General features: G+C 39.3%; 1 protein-coding gene across 2 annotated transcripts in view; it reads right to left on the bottom strand.

Annotated features, from left to right (window-relative positions):
* Positions 1–22,082, bottom strand: part of VPS54 (VPS54 subunit of GARP complex) — a 55,318-nt gene that overhangs the window by 30,975 nt on the left and 2,261 nt on the right. Inside the window, exons 2-7 of one of the 2 annotated variants that reach the window (XM_075203897.1) lie at positions 11,283–11,430; positions 8,554–8,795; positions 8,163–8,244; positions 4,372–4,409; positions 2,837–2,968; positions 1,037–1,422 (exon numbers count right to left, since the gene is read on the bottom strand). In XM_075203897.1, the coding sequence (XP_075059998.1) occupies positions 1,037–1,422; positions 2,837–2,968; positions 4,372–4,409; positions 8,163–8,244; positions 8,554–8,795; positions 11,283–11,421 (1,019 nt within the window). In that variant the 5' untranslated portion in view covers positions 11,422–11,430. Of the gene's footprint in view, positions 1–1,036; positions 1,423–2,836; positions 2,969–4,371; positions 4,410–8,162; positions 8,245–8,553; positions 8,796–10,310; positions 10,486–11,282; positions 11,431–22,082 lie in introns of those variants that run through there. The other variant, XM_075203898.1, reaches the window with a different exon arrangement.

Here is a 22,082-nt window from a genome sequence, read left to right on the forward strand (position 1 = left end):
CCACTTCAAGCGCTACACCCATTAGAATACAATCACCACCAAATCACTAAACCCAATACAGAAGGCCACTTCGTTTATGATGTCTCAGATATCTCGCTCATCAACACTTATTCCTCTGTGCTTTTGTCTGTAGGTATTCAAAGCGCCTCTCACAACTCTCTCTCTTTTGGAAAATGAATGACTGCAGACCGGGTCAGTGGAATAACAATTCCAGCTGAAGAACAAGTTTAGTCTGTGTCAAGTTTATTTTGTCACCTTCTTTGAGGCATTCCTCTTCTAGTCACTTGCACAATCTCTGAAAGGACTGTGTAGAGATCGCTTCCTCTTTCAAAAAATGCTAAAACTGACATTTATGACTAAATAGTAATGAGACTGTTGCACCACTTAGTCTCAAGTATGTTCACAAGTCAGCAATATGGAAAGTTCATGAAGACTTGTACACCTCCCATTCCACCGCCTGTACTAAAGCAATGTATTGCACAATGTTTCAGAGGCTGTCAGAACTCTGGCTCAGTGTGGCATTATGGGAAAAACCCAAATCTGGATATACAGAATTTTTTTTAAAGAAAACAAATAAAACAAAATAATAAAAAGACACAAAATAATGTGTCTTTTTAAAAAAAAACAAAAAACAAAATCAGCAGTGTAAAAGTAAATTGCCATCTGTTCTTTTATTGGGAGATTACATCAGTACAACTACAGCAATAAGATACAATAGAGTCTGAACCCTTCTCTCACAATGCTAATCATTTTCATCTATCTCCTTATCTCCATTACCACCCAGAACTGTGAACTTTCCCTTCACCTACCCGGATTTCTTACCCTCCCTTTTTATTGGAGAACCATGTACCTTTGGGTCTTTCTGGTAGTGGGAGAAACAAAAGCAAAATACATACAATAAATTTATTTGAAACTAAGAACAGAAAACATGTTTACACATTAATATGAAGAGCACGAAACCTGCATATTCCCTGTGTGCACCTCAAGTTGTGAAAACAGGAGAAGCTGACTGGAAAAAAAAATTCACAACACTTACCGAAAACTGTGAATGCCCTGAAGCTCCTGCTGCAAAACCTCTTGTGTTGTTGCTATTAAGTCCAGGGCCCCAACATATTCAGAAGTTGATAGCAGCAGCTGAACAGTGGGCTGAGTCTGGTGCACTGTAGCCATTAGTTTGAGCTTATTATAAACCTTAATGCAGTTGTTCCTGTTCATGGTCTGTCGCAGGATACGTAGAGAACCCTCACACATAACTCTGTCTATCTGAGAAATCTTGTCACGCAGCATCTTTACAGCCTGGGAAGTCTTCCTGAGGTAGTCCTGCAGCTCGTGCTGGGAGGTCATCGCGTGGAAAAAGGCTTCTGAGCGCAGAGAGATCTGATGAGCAATATTTACCTCAATAATGTCCAAGTAGTGGCTCAGCTTGAAAAAAAGAGACAGGAATCACATTACACAGTCAGTGACTACTCAACAGTTAGAGAAAATGTGGCTGCTAATATCTGAAATACACAGAATTATACCACTCATTCCAAACTAGCTATTAATCTCATCATAAGGGTTTCTTGGTAGGCACCAGTACTGTCCATCAGCTAGAAAGAACTGACTGTCAGAGCACCCGTAACCTCAGAATCCTTGTGCCAAAATACATGTCACAAATATATGACTGTAGGTCATTGACTATTGTACATCATTTATAATGAAAAGATTCATAGGCTTATTGTGGGTGTTGTGGAACTACACATTCCAGCATGCCTGTGAGCTCCCACTTGTAGAGAGGTCTGCTGTGCGGGAATAGGGTTTGTCCACACTTTTATAAGACCATAACAGAGGTGAAATAATTGTTGGCTCTTTTCAAACCCTATTTTTTACTGTTGAACTTTATACATACCTGTAATAAGAATAAAAACACTAATGCTTTTTGTTTATGTATGTCCTGTTATCCCTACTGTACGGCGCTGCAGAACACGGTGCTCCTAACAAATCTACGGTAATAATAATAATGCCTATAGGAGAGCAATGGTAACATTTTTCATTATGGCGGTCTATACAGAACAGGTAGATAAGAAGTGATTGGTGAAACCAATAAGAGCAGGATGTCCACAATGATCATCATGGATGACAGACAGTGATGATGAGACTATAGATGGAGCTGGAGGTTTGCTGTATAATTACGCCGATAGCAGTGGATGGAGCAGCTAGATAAAGAACTCCACTCCAGTCTTATAATTTTCTCATCTTTGTGCCTTACTAATTGTATTGGTCTGCTGAATACTTCTTAATGTAACCATTCTAATATTCTCCCCCCATTTCATAAACTGCATAATCAGTCAGGGGACTAGTTTAAAAACTGGTCATTCATGGAGGTTTTCATTTCTTCACAATTCATAGGCTATAATTATTAAATCAGAAAATTCTCATGTTATATTCAAGAGCCAATCAGGATGTAAGATGCAGGTTTTACCAATTGTGATACAAAATATTTTGTGGATATTCAAGGATATTTGACAGCCTGTGAAGACGGCTGCTCTCACTGAACCTCGCATTGAATAGATGACTATTAATATTACATCTGTAACATTCCACAAAAAGTAATAATATTCATTATAAGTTGTCTGCCGAGGTATATATGTAGGCAACAGGTCTCCTTTAACTGAACACATCCTGCTTAATTATCATTCTAACAAGGGAGGCGTTTCAAGGATAGAACATAATAATATAATGGAATGAATACATCTTAATGTTCATTAATACAGAGAATACATCTGGAGGCAAGCGAAGGTGGTAATGGTACAAAGGGAGCCCTGGACAAATGATTTATACTCCATCATATCTCTACCTTTTCTTGAAGCAACTTGGAAGAGGCTGAATCTCTGGTTCCTTTCCCACCCGCACTGCTAAAATGGGACCACGGTAAAACTGCATTAAACGTTAAGGAATCATCCAAGGCAAAGTCAGGTTTCATGAATATCTGGGAAGAAATAAAGAAAAAGCTTAACTAAACATATACACAACTAACATAATATTGAGGCAACACATCTGTCAATTAAATGCATAGGTAAATATCTTATGAAAAGTAATATGGCAGATGTTAAAAACTAATTTTCTCCCTCTCCCATAGACTTCACAGGTTATTATTACAGAAATAACTGTGCCCCCATCCTTGCCTCTCTATTCAATCCTTTGATGTGACGTAATAGTGGAGAGGACCGAACCTCCAGTTCTTCTCATTTTAGAAGAGGCTGCATAGTACTGTACGGTCCCTTAGTGTGCCATCATGTATATCACATAATACCGAGGGAACAGATCTGTCATATCAGTGTTAGGTAGAAGGATGGAGGTCCTGCTCTCTTCCTTACTATTATATTGCAGCCAGTACTGAACAGGGTAGATAGGCACACATGGGGGTTCATTGTATAAGACTAATGGACTGGAAAAAAAAGAAAGAGCAGTAAAAACATAATGTATATATGAAAAACACTTTCCCTGGTTAGACAGAAATCAGATCCCTTTTCAGCCTTTATCATGGTGCTTATACCTGCTAACCAGGGAACCTTTCCCAATGGCCAAGAAAGGAAAACTTGCAAGTCTTAAGTCACACATTTACATTTTTTATTGTACTTCTTAAGAAACTGCATGAGACTATAGTGATGTGATCATGTTAGGTCACTTAAAAACACTACTAGTAGATACAACAGAAGAGAATCTCATTTATGAAGGACTGTATTATTAGAAAAAGAAAAACAAATCCCATCAATAAATAACATTAAATGTATGAGAAATAGTCAACTAATACTTGCCTAAGAAAATCTAACTATAACCATTTATGATGATTCAGCTTCCAATGGGTGCGTGCATCCAATTAATTTTACTTTTATAGTTAAGTTCATGTATCTATATATCACAAGGTACATCTTAACTCTGTCTCTGATTAAATGCAAATATAAAGTCCTGTTAAGAGGACATAGTGTGAGAACCTAAGCTCTGATGTATTGTCCTGCGACACTCTAGAAATTAAAATGGAATTTAGCAAATTTTTAGGAGACAAAAAGAACTCCATGCTAACAAATATATTTTGGGAAAAAAACAAACAATAATAGTAGTATGCTTTTAAAATATCCAGGTTTAAGATCTGTGTATAAAAGACAACAAAGCTGATAGGATAACAAGCTAGACAGTGTGCATCAATGTCAATTTTACTCTACAACACTTCTTAATGTGATATATATATATTTTTTTTAAATGAGTGCACATTAATATAGAAAAAAAAAGTCCTCCTCCCTTCTAGGATAATATCAGTAAAATACTTACAAATAAATATAATAGAGTTAAAAGTCAATTTTACAAATAAATAAATTACTTTATTTAATTTACCTTAGGTACTTGTTCCAGATCTGCCCTGGATTTATTAACTGGGGAAAATATAACAAATAAGATTAGAAAATTAAGAAGGCAGTAACCTACAACAATGGATAAGTACAGTGCCATAGAATAAAAGAAAGTTGATGACCGAAAAAAATCTACTATTACTTTAACAGAGTGATATAAAAAGCAGATACACAATATTTCCGAGTCATCAAGCCACAGTTAAAATCTTGTTTTTCCTAAAGGCTCATAACCTTTTAACTCAGTTCCCTTCAGATATACTCCCTATCCCGACCTAAACATAAACATAGGCCATATATTCCCACCCTGCTCGTTTGTTGCCTATATATTTTTTCATATAGGTTGTATGGTTTGATATACAATGTTGCGTCTGCCCCCCACTCTGTATTCCCCTCCCTCCTTTTTTTTCCTGTACCCCTCTACCCCTTACTTTTAAAAAACTTCAATAAAAACTTGTTTTTCCAATTCTCCTCTCTTAAAATGTGACAATTCCTTAATATCATTATCTATTTGTACCAAAACCCCTCACATGAATATATCTGGTATTTCCCCTAAACACTGTGTCATTTACATGCAAATTAAAGAAGGGTGAGTGCACTAAGCTGGGACACCTTCATAATGAATGTGCTGGAGATCTAGCAGCTGCTGATGCTTTCCTTAGATCAGCTGCAGTAACTGACTGTCTTGGATCAGACCCCAGGCTGTTGGCGCATCATGGGCAATTGATTTGGTGGGGTTGTTAGATGCAGGAAGGCTGGAACAGCATGTTAGGCATCCAGTGGACATTACACTAGCACTAATTTACAAAGCCTGTAACATACAATAACTGACTGGTTTTACAAGGTTCACAGTTATGTGGAGCGATGAAATGTAGGCAGAATAACTAATCATAAAAAAAGTGGTAAAAGGGGAATGTAAACGGTCAACACATGGAGTTAGCCTAACGTGACCACTTTATGGCGTAATGCTTTACAGTCAGAGCTGTGTTTACCACGTAGTGCATTCTTTAGATCTCTACAGCTGCGACATGCATTACACGCACGGGTCAGTACTAAAAACATGGTTGTCCTGGTGCAGACAGTATGTGATGCACTGTGAGAAAGGGCCGATATTGTACCTCTATATACTGACAACACAAGGTTCTTAGGGGGTCACTTCCCAGAATGTATTCTGTTCATATCGGAAAAAGGACTTTATACATAGGTTACTGAAATGCCCAAAGCTGCATAAGTATCAGATAGCTGTGTTACGTGTAATTGGTATTTCAGTACCTCTTGCACTATTGCAGTGTATACAGTAGAACAGCACTTGAAGGACAAATATAAAGATATAGCCATACAAGAGTTACTCTTCCAGACTAGCTGAATGTCTCTCTTTGAATCAATAGACTGCAATGTATAAGTTATAAAAGATATTTTACTGCCCTCAATAATATGTTCCAGGTGGTGAGAAATGATGCCACCTGCATAATTACTGAGACACAGACTAAGCTAATGTAGGGCAATGTTTTATTTCACAACTACTTGTACATATATACAAGGAATGCATTCTGTATTATACAACACATAGGAAATGTTACATGTACCATTCAAAGAGTATTTTGAATTTTGTGTGTGCAGCTCAATGACTTATTGCTTTGCCTGTGGTGTATTTTTCTCTTTCATTTTGCTCTATAATGAGAAATGCAAAATAAACGGGTAAAGAACATGTGACTTTGGTATTCACACGCAGAGAGGAAGATGTAACGCACACAGCACTACTGGTCTCGAGGTTCTCACTTCCTGCATTATGCAGACCTGAACCACCAAACGGCTGGAGTAAAAACTGAACTCATTATTTACTGAAACCATTTCAGGCTCTAAAACAAATAACTTATAGTAGAGTTGTACTATATGTTAGTTCTTAGATCATTTTATTCTCACAAATCTGTAAAAACATATTATAGTAAATAAGGACATTTATCAGTGTTAATGTACACACAGCCAAAATTACAGGTTTAATAATTTACAGTAGATCACTGTATATTTATATGCACATATACAATAACTTTCTACTGTAAATTTTATAGCTATAATATACACTCAGTGGCCACTACATTAGGCACTTTACTAGGTAGACCTGTACACCTGCTCGTTAATGTAAATATCTAATCAGCCAATCATGTGCAACTGAATGCATAAAAAGCAGACAGACATGGTCTAGAGGTTCATTGTTGTTCAGACCAAACACCAGAATGGGGAAGAAAAGTGACTTTGACGTGGGGAGATTGTTGGTGCCAAACAAGGTGATTTGAGTACCTCAAACTGCTGATCTCCTGGGATTTTTATGCACAACAGTCTTTAGTGTTTAGAGTGAATGGCGAGTAAAACAAAAAACATCCAGTGAAGGAAAGTTCTGTGGGTGAAACCGCACTGTGAGCGAGAGAGGTCAGAGGAGAATGGCCAGACTGGTTCAGGAAGGTAACTTAGATAACCATGCGTTACAACAGTGGTATGCAGAAGAGCATCTCTGTATGTACAGCACATTGAACCTTGACATGAATGGTGTACAGCAGCAGAAGACCACATCAAGTTAAACTGACCAGCTAAGAACAGGAAACTGAGGCTACAGTGGACACAGGTTCACCAAAACTGGACAGTTGAAGATTGGGAAAATATTTCCTGGTCTGTAGGTCATTTGGATATTTGGACTATTAAGTACCCCAGGACTATGAAGTATTTATGTAATTCAATGACACACCATAATATAAAGCTAGATGGATTGTCGTTTATTCCCATGTGAAGATTACACATAACCTAGGCTCTCCACAACTTGGACACTCCGCTAAGCCGCCAGAACTTTCAGCGCCAGTGTTCACGGACATTACTGGAAAACATTTCCTCCAGAGAACTGGGTCCTGCAAAATAATATCCTCCACATCTTTCTGTGAGAGAGGGTAAAGGGTTGTGCACAATGACTAAATGAAGAAGGATCTGGGCACCAGCAATGAGGAGTTACAACTTGTGTTAGATTTCAACAGATTCAGTGATTTATACAGGTACTATATAACTCCTGTCTGAATGGTGAACTTCACCGGGACAGCACGTCATACTTGTCCTAAATGCTGGGATGATTAAAAATTACAAGAGAAAAGCAAAACAGTGTAATAGGCAACAACATACCAGATAGATCCATTTATATTACCTACTGATAGCTTCTATGTTCATAAGCCTGTTTTATACTATGTGTTCAATCGCTATAGCAACACTACACAGATAACTATTATTGAAATAAAATCATTGATTACGTCCCACTGCATGCACAGAGCATTTCTATAACATAGTAACTGCAAGTGAATTACAAAGACATGTGAAGTCTTAGGCTTCAGAGAGCTGCCTGTCCTTTCCTTCCCCATAACAAAGAAACACAAGAAAGCAGCTTTACTCCCTTCTCAGTATTTGAAACATGTCCAGTTGAAGTAAAGTTATGGAGCAGACAGCGGATCTTACAGCGGACAGATCTGTTTTAAAGTTGCATTACCGTCTGGAGCTCCTCCCCTTCCCCGAAGCCCACTGCGCCTGTTTCTCGCAGCCATTTTTGCCAGGGTTCCTTGGTTCATCTCACAGCACGGGCCAAAAACTATGTTACCGAGGAAGGGGTTTGCGAGGAGGAGAAGCCGCAATCTTCACGGTAATGCAAATTTAAGTTTAAACACTTTTGTTACTTCAAGTACGTTATTTATCTCAGCAATACACCATATAACATAATGTGCATCTGATAGTTCTTTAATCAAGACATACCATGTGAATGTGAAAATGCAGGCCTGTTATAGTCATCTTTTGGAGGACATATTGTCTTCCATTTTTCATGACTTTTTTCTCTCTGGAGTGAATAGGAAACATACAGATTAACATAAACATACAGTTATTTGTAACCTTCACACGATCTCTATCCTATATTGCGGACTATTGTGTAACAGACAGTACCCTGCTTAGAGGGGTTTCTTATGAAGAGAAATTACAGGCATAGGAGGTATAAAAGGTTATTTCAAAGTAGACTTAAGCAATGTGTGGGTTATATGCTTTTGAAATACAACTCATCATGCTCTGTCAGCCACAGATAGACAGATAAGGAGTGGAGTAGTGTTTTTCCTAGTGGTTAGAAAACCTCAGTAGAAATGGTTTCTCTTACTAGACTGGTTTGCTGGACGTAAGATGAAAAGTTTTCCTTCGAGATGGGCGGGAGGTAGGGTGAGGGCAAGACTCCGATTTCCACAAAGTCCTGGCCCCAGGTCTTGGTGAAGAAGTCGGACTCCCGTTTTGCTAGTCGTGGGTCGTTTAATGCTGCTGGGAGGTTCACTTTGGAATGATAAATAGTCCATTTGTGCTGGTCAGCAACCACAGACGGCTCGACACACAAACTATTAGAATCACCTGGGAAAAGGAAACACTGTCAGTAATCCCTGCAGCCAGCCTATTATTTCAGTCACACATAGTACCAGCCTGTTGCTCGGACCTATTCAGGTGTCACAGGTGCTGGTTGTACAGTCATCTTCTACCTGCACTCACAGGGCAAGTACATCTGAGGTCATCCTCTGTCTGCATATACCAACATCTCTGACCATGACCTGACCGATGTCAATCAGAATATTAGGGAGGTCACCTTAGCAGCACCCACACTGCGAAATGGGGCCACCTGTCTAATATCACTACTGACATTGCAGCATGTGTGAGCCGCATTAGGAGCATTTTACAAAACCTGTCGGAATACAGAATAATGGTACACAAATGTCAAACATCTCAAATTCAATCAACATGGAAGCTTTTATATACAACTCTATTCCCCGATTTTTAGTTTCACCATTTACACTCTTGTTTTGTTTTTTTAAACTTCCCTCTTATTATTGTCCAATGCATTTTAATTGGCCCATTTCCTTCATCTGACAATCCAAAAATCTTCCAGACATAGTGTTTTGTCCCGTCATGGTGCGGTACAGTAGTTTTATAGTTCTGCAATATTGTAAATGTTCTATTCAGTAGTTCACGACTTTGCAAAAGTTCCAAAATATTGTAGATGCACAAGACAGGATATGTTTGCTCAGATTTCAACAAATCTAGATTTTATATTACTGTAAATGTTTTTTCCCTTGGAAAATCAACCACATGGACATTTTACATGTTGGAAACCACTGTTTAATACAGTGATGGGCACATGTGGCCCTCCAAGTATACACCTGCGACCCCCAGCTCCTACCTACTTTATTGTTAGATTTGTTTGTTATAGCTTGTAACACTTGTTTTAATGCCTTGTGATATGTACAGATAGGTGCCTTATTCTTTGAATAAATGAAATTTTTTAACTTATTACTGAGATTGAGAGTAATGTGCGGCCCTTTTGAAAGTTAGAGGGCCGCACCAAGCAGCCCCCAAAGTGTTTCAGGTTCTCGATTACTGGTTTAATGCAATAACCCACTGGTGCACATTGTCTTACCAGCTTTACCATTACTTTACTTGAGGTCTATTTTTTTTTTTTTTAAGACTGTTCCCTAGTTTTATAGTTTCCCAGATTAGACACCAGTTTTTGAGACTTTCAAGTTAAGCACATGTAACTGGATGTTGCAAAATAAAGAAACAGAATATAATTTCAATTTAAATACATTTAAGCTGCAGGGCAGCGTGATTGTTGAACGCTACTTGTTCCATTTCAGGGCATCTGACTAGCGCCAATGTAGTTAAAAAGATGCATTCATCTCAGTGGGAGTGCAGTGTAAATGCAGTGAGATGCAGGTAAGAAGTGTTCATATATGCATTTAACATTAAACCAATATAAAAGCTTCCCATTTTACACAAACATGTTTGGTAAAAGCAGAATGAATACATTTTTAAACACTTCTAAAAACACATATAAATACAATGTGTATTTCTTTTTTAATAAATAAGTGCACAAACCTGCCGGGAGCTGTACAGAATTGTTGATTATTTTTCCCATATCAATAGAGATTTAATTAGTCCCTACTGATGTAGGAAAGCAGAGTCCCAGGGATACCTCTTCACGAGGTTGGTATGTAGGGCAGTACCTGCTTTCACCATTTAGCGCTAGGCAACACTAATGAGCAGGAACGTTATCCTGTAACTGTCTTCCATTTGGACTACGACTGATCAAGACTAATGAAAGAGGAAAAGAAGATGGACTACAACTGATCAAGTGAAAACAGAAAATAACATTTCATTGGTCTATGATGTTTACTTGGAAATTGGGGACTGCTTTATCCAGTCAAAGTTTATTTTAAAATTGTACCTTGTGTTTACTTATTTTTACATAATTTTTCTCATAAAAAGGACAATGGTCTATAACACTCTGTCCACTGCATTGGATCCTTGTTTTACTGTAATGTCAGCCCAGACTGCCTGCTGCTGGGGTAGGCAGTGGATTTGGGATTTTGTGTCATCACCTAACCGGATGTTGCAAACCATGAAAACATTTTGGACGATTTCCACAGTGGTTTAAAAAAGTATTCATTCATAAATCTCAGTTCTATACTCATGACATGAGATATTAATGACTGTAGTGACTTTTTGGGGGGTTGGTCTGGAAAACTGGTGACTTATAGGAAGATATGTTTTTTAAAGATTTAGTAATTCAAACTTTAGTATCCTCACAGTGTTAATTTTATTTTTAATCGCTCCTTCCTAATTAATATGCCTATACATCTGCTTTCTCAGGTACATAAGCAGCATACGTCACTTGATTGACAAGTGATATCTCTCCCTACACACGAGGTGTGAGACAGACTTTTCAAACCTCCAGATCTAAATAGGGCTGAAAATGGTAAATAGACATCCTACCTTATACCATCTTCTTCTTTGATCATGAGGAAAAGTAAACCGTGACTCTGAAAGTGTCTGAATTTGGAGGCTCACCTGTAGGCACTTTGGGGCACACATCAGGAAGTGACCGTACCAGTCCTACTTGCGGATCCAGTCCCTTTCTGTAGAAGGTTTTGCTGCTGTTTGGATGAGGCACTAGTGAAGAGCTGTGGCTAGATGCCATTGCATACATCTAGAGGAGCTGTGTAAACAAGAACAGGACAGTTTGTACTCAGTGCAATCTGTTTTCTTATACGATTAGACTTAAAGTTACTGTAATTTAAACAGACTTCATCATGGAATATGTATATTCAGTCAAAACGTAAATCCTATAACTATATAAGAAGCTTTCAGCCTGTGAATGCATTACAATATCCCATCATTTCTTTAACTGCACATAGGCATGGAACGTGGTAAGAATGCATGTGTTCAGCCTGCAGCCTAACGGATCTCACATAACAATGAGTAGTCATCATAAGACAGTATGTAAGAGAACACCAGGAAGTGAATAATTCATGTGGCAGGTCGACTGAACATGCTCTACGGACACTTCTTTTTCCACTCACTCTGATCAAATAGCAAATCGTAAAAAAAACTGGTAGGAAAATTACAGGTGAAGTAGCTTTCTATGCTACCAACAAAATATGTATATACATAGTGTAAAATGAAAATCTTTGTACAGAGGTTCTCTAGGGTGTGAGGAAAGACTCATGCCAATGTATCCCTACTGGTTACTAGGGGCTCTGTGTCACATGCACAAAGTGCACTATGCTGCCAGCATAATTATCCTAATAGCATACATGGGAGGGGAAGATTATCGGCAAAGCCTAAAGCATGTGTGTGTTATATTCAGGCACATTCATTATTCCTGGAGGAGATCTGCTGTAACTGAACACCGCTGAGGCAGGAGCAAAGCAATCTTGGGATATAGGTTACACTCTAAAGCTGGGTACACACTACCGGTTTTTCACCCAATTATTGGGTCGATCACACAATAAACGACCATTAGGACCGTTACCGCATTAATGTGTATTTGATTTTTAGAAACTTCCCAGAAATCACTATAAACTATGTTGTGGCAATTCTGCAGTGTGTACGTACTCCCGACCATCTATCAGACAATTCTGCCGATAGTTCCTCTAACAGTGACGCCTTTGTGTGTGTGTGTGTGTGTGTGTGTGTATGTATAATATATATATATATATATATATATATATATATATAAATCTATGATGTCTCCCATGTGCTGTGTTGTCTAAGCGTAAAGCACATGTAAATAGTGCTCATTTCATAGCGAATCATTAATAAACCTTTTTTACATACTCTATATGTCATCTATTTGTTCCTACATGTGTTGACAACAAAGTGTTAACACATGTGCAAATACATATTCTCAATAAAGTCTAGTTTATTTATTCATGCGACGTGTCAGTTTCTTCAAATCTGTATTATCTATCTGTAATTTTGCCAGTTATTATATACACACACTATATATTTTGACTCAAAAATTGTAGAAAAAAAATGTCCATCATCAAACATATAGGCCAGTCCATAGGTTAGGTACACCTGTGTAAACCCTGCGTCTGTACCACAGCACCTGTGAAGTACACTATACACAAAGCAATGCACGACGATGATGGTATATCCTCTCTTCCTGGATGTGTGTGTGGGTGTTGTTTGCTCTGAGGTTCAGCCCTTTATTTAAATGATGTTTGCATATTGCTGCAGGGACGGCAGATATCTCTACAGCGTGTACGGAGTCACGATAGTTTGAGCTGATTGTTGCGACAGGTGAAAATCACCGATCCGACGGCAAATTATATAAGTGTGTACTCATGAATCAGCATGCTGTTCCGGACTTTCAATTGCTGGTAAAGTCGTGCATTGGGGGAAATTTTCTATAGTGTATTTAGTGTAGTGTTACTATAGTGGAGAGTGTCAGCTCTATAGGGAAGTATATTCCAGATACATAAACTACTTAAAAGAGCATATTACAATGCTCAAAACAGATAAATAATTGCAGCCATTTCTGTTTGACACTCCAGTGGAAATAGGAGGATGCACTTTCCCTCACAGGTCCTTGCTAGAGCAGTTCCCTCATCTCCTGGTATGATCCACCAGTGATCTTCATGAATTGTATCATAACCTTCTCACAATCACATTTACAGAGTACTCCTGCGCAGCATTCCTTATATGGGATTTTTAAAATTATTATTATTTTTATTTTTTATTTTTTTAAAAGAGGTCCTTCTTCAGTCCCTCATCGTTTGTTTAAATATACACAGTGCCAATTCCCCCATTCTCTTTAGATAGTAAGCTCTCTCAAAGTCCTCCCGTTTCAGTCTTTATCAATATGTATGTTATATTCCTAGACTTACCCTTTACAGCTGCTTAGAACAAGTCCATGTTATACAAATAAAATATAAAACGGGATTTATACTTACGATAAATCTTTTTCTCTGAGTCCATCTGGGGGACACTCCTTAACCATGGGGTTGAGTCGGGGGGAGGAGTCTGGCACCCAAAGAGTTAACTTTTTTCAGCTGACAGCATATCACCCCCGCCAATTCCCACATACCTCAGTTTGATTACAAAAGCCATTAGGAAGATAGGCCAATCAACCAAGACACACCACTCAACAGAGGGGGGAGTGGAGACAAAACAACGAAAAGACGGGGGGGATCGGAGTGTCCCCCAGATGGACTCAGAGAAATAGATTTATCGTAAGTATAAATCCCGTTTTCTCTTTCATCCATCTGGGGGACACTCCTTAACCATGGGGACTTACAAAAGCATTACCTCTGAAGGGTGGGACCGCTCTGATCTCCTTGCACGCAGAACACTACAGCTAAAGGAGGCGTCCCCAGACGCAAATATATTAAATTGGTAGAATTTCGTAAAGGTATGGACCGAGGACCAGGTGGCTGCTCTGCACAGCTGGTCCGCCGTGGCTCCATTACGAGCCGCCCAAGACGCCCCAACCGACCGGGTAGAATGGGCAACAATACGTTTCGGCACAGGGAGATTAATACGGACATAAGCCTCCCTGATAGTCAGGGTAAGCCATCTGGCAATAGTTTGCTTAGATGCTGGCCATTCCCGTTTGGAAAAGTCAAACAACACAAATAGAGACTCTGTCTTACGTATCTTTGCAGATCTCTTAACATATATACGTAATGCCCTCACTACGTGCAAATATTTATTTGTCTTTGTTACAGGAGTCTGAGGGTCCTCTCTCTACAGGACCCTGTAGGGCAGGTTTTACCTGCAGCCCCAAGGCCTTGCTAGGACGTCCCTTACCAGTGGATCCCTTGTTCTTGCGCAGAACTCTGGGACTTCCCTGTCCTTTGTTCGGTTCTTGTCCAGCAACCACCAGCTGAGGACCTACCTCCTCCACTGGTACCTTAAACACGGGAATGCTCCTCTGGGGTGGGACCCTGCCCAGGGTAAGGTCGCGAAAGATGTCACCATCTTTCCCAGCAGCTTCAAAGACCTGGCTACTGACAGCCTCTTGTCTGACAGGATCCTGCCTGTCCACTCCATCTAGGACCTCAACTTGTCCTGTGAAGACAACCTTCTGCTGCGTACCAAGTCCTTCACTAGTCTCCAGAAACTCATTCTTAGACAGGGGATTCTCTGTGACCCTTTCAGACTCTAGAAGTTCGGTCATAGACTGAATAACTCGTCTAGCCTTAGCACCCTGAATGGGTGTGACTAAAACCTTTACCCTTACTGGAAATTCTAAGCCTGTATAGCTTCGTCTGAACGAAGCAATTCGACAGCCCTGAGCTCTTTCTGATTTGACAGAAGCCAGCGAGGTAATTTTTTTTCAAAACCTGAGGTGAGCTGGTCCCATGAATTCTATCACGATATTCTGGACCTACTCGTCTACCGAGGACCCTGTCTGCTGCCGGGCAAACTTAAGCAGCCGTCCCCCCACCCCACCCTCTGGAACCAGAGGTGGGTGGTAGTCATGCTGCTGGTCTATCCGGCAGCTTGGCAGAAGAAGCTCTCCGCGCCACAGGGGCAAAGGATGACCTTCCCCTACAGGACTGTCTCCTGGATTCCACGGCCCCTGGACTGGTAGTCTGGCCTCTGCCAGACCCGCCCCCATAAGGAGGCTGTCTGAAAGAACTAAACCTAGGCCTAGCCCTAGGTCTTGGAGTATTTACAGGCAAGGACGTCTTCTTGCCCCCTGAAGCCTGTAAAATCCAAGAGTCTAATTCTGGACCAAATAACATCCCACCCGTATACGGGATGGATTCTAATGATCGTTTAGACTCTGAATCCGCATTCCAAGCCCTTAACCATAACGCCCTTCTAGCTACTACAGCTGTAGCTGAAATAGACGAAGCTATGGAGGCCGAATTATGGGCCGCTTCATATACATAGCCTGCTGCCTCCCTTAGCTGCATGGCCAGAGGCAGTAAATCTGAATCCTGCAAGGCAGACTCTAACTGCCCTGCCCAGACTTCCATGGCCCTAGCTACCCAGGTAGAGGACAATGCTGGCCTGAGGCTAATACCGGCGGCCAAGAAGATCGACTTCAGCAGGGATTCTAATTTCTTGTCAGTCGCGTCCTGTAAGGTCGCTGACCCGTGTCATTGGCCTCAATGAGTGAACTGATAAGACTACATTCTAATGCATGGTGGCTCTGTCCACAAAATGGCTACCTCCAGTGTACGTAGACGATGGTATACTTTACCATGAAATCTCAAAATGTAGTGTCTAATTTAAATGAGAACTTTCAACTACGCACAGTGGAGGAAGCCATTTAACTATGAATGTATACATATTGTTCTAATGAATATTGTTTCAGTCAACAAACTGGCTGCCTCCACTATGTATAGAAGAGAGGTACATGTTAAATATGTCTTTATTAGAGGGTAATTACAGGGCAGGGAGAGGAGTGGGGGTCTTCTAGCATTAACTTTTTTTTTTTTACCTTACTACATAGTTCCTTGTGCAAAAGTAAGCAAACTTAATTGGGGTTACCCAGGAAACACGCTCACCAGGAAGAGAGCATTGTAATCAGCTCTCTTAGGTGTGCTCACTAGTCAACTGCTTACTCTATACTGCTACATCTTAACAGAAACCATTCACAGGCTTATTTAATACACGCTGCAAATAGCACAAATGTGTTGAAATTCACAGCATATCATACCATTAATACTGACAATTGCTTTCACCTGCACTGATAAAAGCCAACACTGGGTTGGCTGCATCAATCACTTGTGCTATTTGCACCATGCTATTAACCTCTTCATAACTAGAAGTTCCCCATTCCTTATGATCAAGCTACTTTTCCCATGTTTCTGCTCCACAACAATTAATTTTTCACTTTTCTAGACTAAAAATTAAAAAATATATATATTTTTTTTTAATAAGTGAGCTCTGCAGACTATAGGCATACCATATATGTACTTTACACAAGGTCTTAAACAGTACAGGTATGCATTATCAAGGTTTTTTTGTTTACCCCCATTCTTTGCTGGCTCTGGTTATCATGTAGCCTTCTACATAAATCCTTAGGATAAGTTAAACCAGTTTTGAGCCAGGGTGGAAGTAAAAATATTTTTAAGCACCAATTGCGAAGTTTTAGGGTGACCACCGTTTTGTACGCACAGAATGACAGATGTGGTTAATTTGTTTTTCATAACAAACCCACCATATTTCCCTGTGTTTTACACACAGCGCTCACACTGAGCATTCTGGAGATTGAATCCTGCTCATTCAATGGACCCTTAGGCTGTCAGGGACAAATCCATTAATGGCCGCTTGTGTGGATCATATAAATACCATGTATCTATGTCAGCTCAATCATATGAGGATCTCACCAACACAGATACACTGTTACTGGTTAAAAGAAGTCTGCGGCTGGGTACACACTGAAGAATTTTCCAACCAAAGTGTTATCTACAATGATTTTACTAACGACTGAAAGTCTAATCGCTCGGGCGGTTCATGCGTACACATTAACACGATATACTTTCAGATCTGTGCTATTCATTTGGTGCTCTAGTTGTTTAGAGAATGACAGCACAATAGTCACTTATTCATCCCTGTCACACTGATTAAGCCTTGTTATAGCTATCCACATGTCCTTACAACTTTTGTTAGCTTCTGTGAAACTGAAACAAAAGTTTCAGTCTCAGAATGAACAAACTATTCCATTTACAGCACTCTCTACATTTAGTCATCAGGACATGTTCATTGCAGGCATTGGCTGAAAAGACCATGACTCTGTAAAGTCTATGGAGAGCATGAACATGAGTGCATACACACTACATGATTGGAAGGTGATTGGAGCGAAAATATTAAACAGTATGACCAACCAAATAAAACGACAAGCGGTCATTTATTGGGTGATTGGAGTTTTTTCAGCCGATAATCGGGCCAGTGTGTACCAAGCCTTAGTCATACAAGCGCTTCCCTTTTGTATTCCTATTATGTAAACACAATTATACATTTAAAAGAAAATTCAAGGAATGAAGCATAATTTATTACTGGATTATTTACACTACATTTTTACAATACTAAACTTCAAAAACATGAACAAAACTTTCTTGTTGGGATAGCCTCAATACCATTGCAGTTCGGTTGTAATAACAGTACTGGTGTTATGTTTGGTTACATCTCTTACACAGTATTTATGACCAGAAGGAGCAGCACCAAAACAAGCTCAGTGTGAAAAGAGTTAACAGATCAATCTAGAGATTTTTTTAGGATAGTCGATAAGTCTGAATATATACAACAGAACTTCATTTACACATTTTTGTTTACGGTGGTTACAATCCTAGAAAATTATGACTAGAAACTAAACTTTTTTTATTTAAAAGGGTCATATCCTGTATAAAACTAAAACAAACACAATTATAAGACCTAAAATGTTGTAAAAGTTGCTAGGAAGAGCAAATCTGAACATGGTAACTGCCATTCTACAACAATTAGGCATTACCAGAGTTCTAACTCCTAGGACTAAATCCTCATCAGTAAGTCTCTCTGTGAATGCTATTCAGAGAATTACTGGCTACATGAAATACTGTACCTATCAAAACTCACAAGACTCAACAAAAGACAAATCAACCCAACATATATTTGAAATGATATAAGAAGCAAGATACAACCATGAAATGTGGTGCTTACAGTGCGCACCTCTCACCTACGAAAAGTGAAGGTGATTTACAAACATCTGCCATGCAATCCAAAGTCTGCATTTGTTCTACTGCACTCCTTATTATGTGTAAATGTGCCCAGATTTGCACTGTGGTGCATATGTTTGGACCATAATGGAAGTGGCACACAGCCTTTTTCACTCCAATAAAGAATTTTGATTCTACTAAAAAAGAAATTTACAACTTGTATAATAACATTGCACGAATACAGGGCTGAGCAAAATGATGTAAAATCCAGGAGCCAGCAGAATAATTGGTCATAAAATTAAATGATCCCCAAGCAGACAGCAGCCATGTTTGAGACACATTAGTTTAACTGAATCCTAGGATTTGCCTAGTCCTGACAGATGTAACCTAGTAATCTATCACGTTTACTGGAACTAGGTTCATAAAATCATAAATAGACTATCTGATTAGTTCATATTTGCCATATACTGTGGGGCAGCTCCATGTAAATGCAGTTGGCCACAGAGATCCATGACAGTGTCAGTTCTAACATGAAGACGAGTCAGATAGACACACCCAGCTCTTGGTGTTCCTGTTGACCTGTGTTAACATGGAAATGGGGAGTGCCATTTTTATAGGTACCAGTAATTACTATGGAGTCAGCAGACTTCATGAGGTAAATCGCAATGTGTGAGCAAGCCCTGAATCACATTTGTGCACCATATTAATATTAAAAGAACCATCTAATCAGTGTGAAATTACCCGGGAATACTTGCTTTGCTTTTACTCCGAGGAACAGATTTTCTAAAAGCAGAAGTGGAGGTGTCGCCCATAGCAACTAATCAGAGTCTAGCCATCATTTATCTAGTATATTCTAGAAAATGATAGCTAGAATTTGATTGGTTGCTATGGGCAACATCTCCACTTTTCCTTTTTAGAAAGTTTAGTAAATCTACCCCCAAGCCTGCTATTAGGTATAAGTTCATAACAGAAGTGTATGATTTATTATCAATGATCTAATTACCCAGAAAGGAAAACGAGCAAATTGTTGCTACATTTCAGCAACCGCATCATCTACATAAACATGGCCAGAAGCATTGGTTCCTTTAGTCAATATAAGGAGCTTGAATAGAGGAATCCAGGGAGCTTGGAAAATGACAGGGACATTTTTTTTAAATTTAGTTTTACAATATTTAATGCAGGAAAAATCAAAGACTCAAGCATTCCAGATAATAAATGTTATACATATATTATCCTGCTCACTCCCTGATATGACATTCAATGCAAATGGATTCATAGGGGGGAAATTCCCTCCCTGAAGTACAGCCAGGCTAAAGATATTACCGTTATTACAGTAATATTGACCCGGCAAAAAGCCGGCGTTGGAACTACCGTAATAACGGGAATTATGCGCACTATTACCGTGATAACGGTAATAATGCGCAGGCAGTGTTACTTTTAACAGTTACGTGGCCAATTGAATTCCCCCCCAAATGGCCTGTGTGCGCTTAGTCGTGGGCACGACTAAGCACACATAAGGGAAAGCGCGTCGGCGTTTCGCTGGATGCTTCTAAATAGCCTGCGTATATTGATGATACAGAATCAAACTGTACTGCTCCTATTAGGTCCCAAGTTAGATGGAGCTGATACTAGGCAGTTAGCAACACACGATTTCTAGGGTTGACAAATTGCTAAGAACGAATCTGCCAATTTAATCCACCAGATATTTTGGGACCTTAATCTCATATTTAATACCCACCAGACATGGTTTGGGTGGTCTTATTATAGACCTATTTTTGAATCAATTCTGACATCAGCCAATTCAATTCATCATAATAGATCAGAGCTAGGAGAGCATCCAGCGAATTTTAATCACACACATTGTTTTTATATGAGGAATATGTTGATTTATATTTCGTTTTATTAGTAAATAAAAGTTACGTTTTATCAGTTTCATCTCCGATAGATTACAAATAGAGAGGCATTGCACCTAGTTTGTCTTTCTTTTCTTTGATACCATATACACTTTATTGTATGGGTGGTACCCCAGGATGCATTTACAATCAGGGATAATTTTATCTCAAGAATAATACTGGGCTTATACTCTCTATCACTGGTACAACAGATATAGGCCTTCCCCTCTCCCTTTTCTGCTCCTTTAGATACATTACAATTGTAAAACTATATGTACCCTAATAACCAGAAATTAAAATGACCTTAATATATGTAAATGGCAGCTAGCCTAGATGAATGGTTGCTACACATTATTTATATTCTTTATAAAGCTCCAGTATAATTCAGAGAAGGTGAACATCTCTTGTCACCAGTATAAGTGTAAGGCTGGTGGCGCACTGGTGATTGATTGTGTTTGACATGCGGTAGTATCCAGTGCTTGTACTTGGGATGGGGGGGATCAATACAGAACAGCCTATGGATGTAAACAACAATCCCAATCACAGAGACAAGTGGGTATCATTGGAACCAATAGGCTCCATCCCCATCACTGTTTACATGCTTATTTTCATTTATATGGTGCCACCATATTAAGCTGCACTATGCTGAGAATATTCTAACCTCTTGTAAAAGCTCCAGTGGGCAAGGGGCAGAATACACACATATAAATCAACCCTGTATTTAAACTACAAACCACAGAACCTTGAACACATCTTGGATTATTGACTTTGATCTAAGTATCTTTGGCCAACAACGCATTTGTTTTATCACAGTGGTTAACATTTCTGTAACAAAGTAATATAATGAATAGGTTCTATGACTAACCACAAGGGATGCCAATGTAATATTTTTGAAACTAAAAAAAAAAAGCATTGTAATTTACTTCCAGAATGACTTATCTACCAACCCGCCTCCTGGATATGTGATCTACAGAGACCTGTGGTGAGCCACTGTGTTCCTCTTTCCTACCTAAGCATGAGGTTACACAAACAGTGGCTCACCACAAGTCTCTGCTGATCACATATTCTGAAGGTCTTCTGATGCTGAACTTTTCAATTAAAAAAACACTGCTAATTCTAACAAAATAATCTGCAGTAGATTGTAGCACTAAATCTATGTGCATTAGTTAATTCTGTTTCAGTTCTTGACAGGTAAGCTGAGGAGCAATGGATTTGCAGATAAATATCATCTCTACAGACACATTGTGCATTACACCCAGTTGTCTATCAAAAGCAGATGGAGAAACATGGATGATGAGAAGAACATGCCTTACTTTCCTCCATCCAGTCTGGTAAACTGCACCAGCATCTCTCCATAAAGAACATTAATCTCTATTTGAACTTCATTCTCTCCTCAGTTCTGTTAAAAACTGAATGGAGGAGAGACGGAATTAACTATCACTACGGGCCTGCTTCAGTGAGATGTACTCCCGTTTATGTAGCATATATTTGCGTGTTTTCGCACTGCGCACGCACAGAAAGTGAATTACGCAACTGCAGCTATTCAGGCCTGCAACTTTTTGGCAATTCAGGTATATGCACAAACCTTAAAGCACTTTATATCTCTCTGTTCTACATCAAAGTCATGCTGAACACAACATACACACCATGAGGAATAAAGATCAGCGATGCCTGTAATAGAGTATGCATCGTGGTCATGCTGAACGCTTCCCATTGGTGTATTTTGATACGGTTACGGTCCATCTCACGTTCTCTATGACATCACTGGTACGTCTCTAAAGGGATCAATAATCTCTATTCCACAAGATCTAATTGCTGTG

This window comes from Mixophyes fleayi, chromosome 3 (genome assembly GCF_038048845.1).
Source record: "Mixophyes fleayi isolate aMixFle1 chromosome 3, aMixFle1.hap1, whole genome shotgun sequence".
In the NCBI taxonomy this organism is placed as follows: domain Eukaryota; kingdom Metazoa; phylum Chordata; class Amphibia; order Anura; family Limnodynastidae; genus Mixophyes; species Mixophyes fleayi.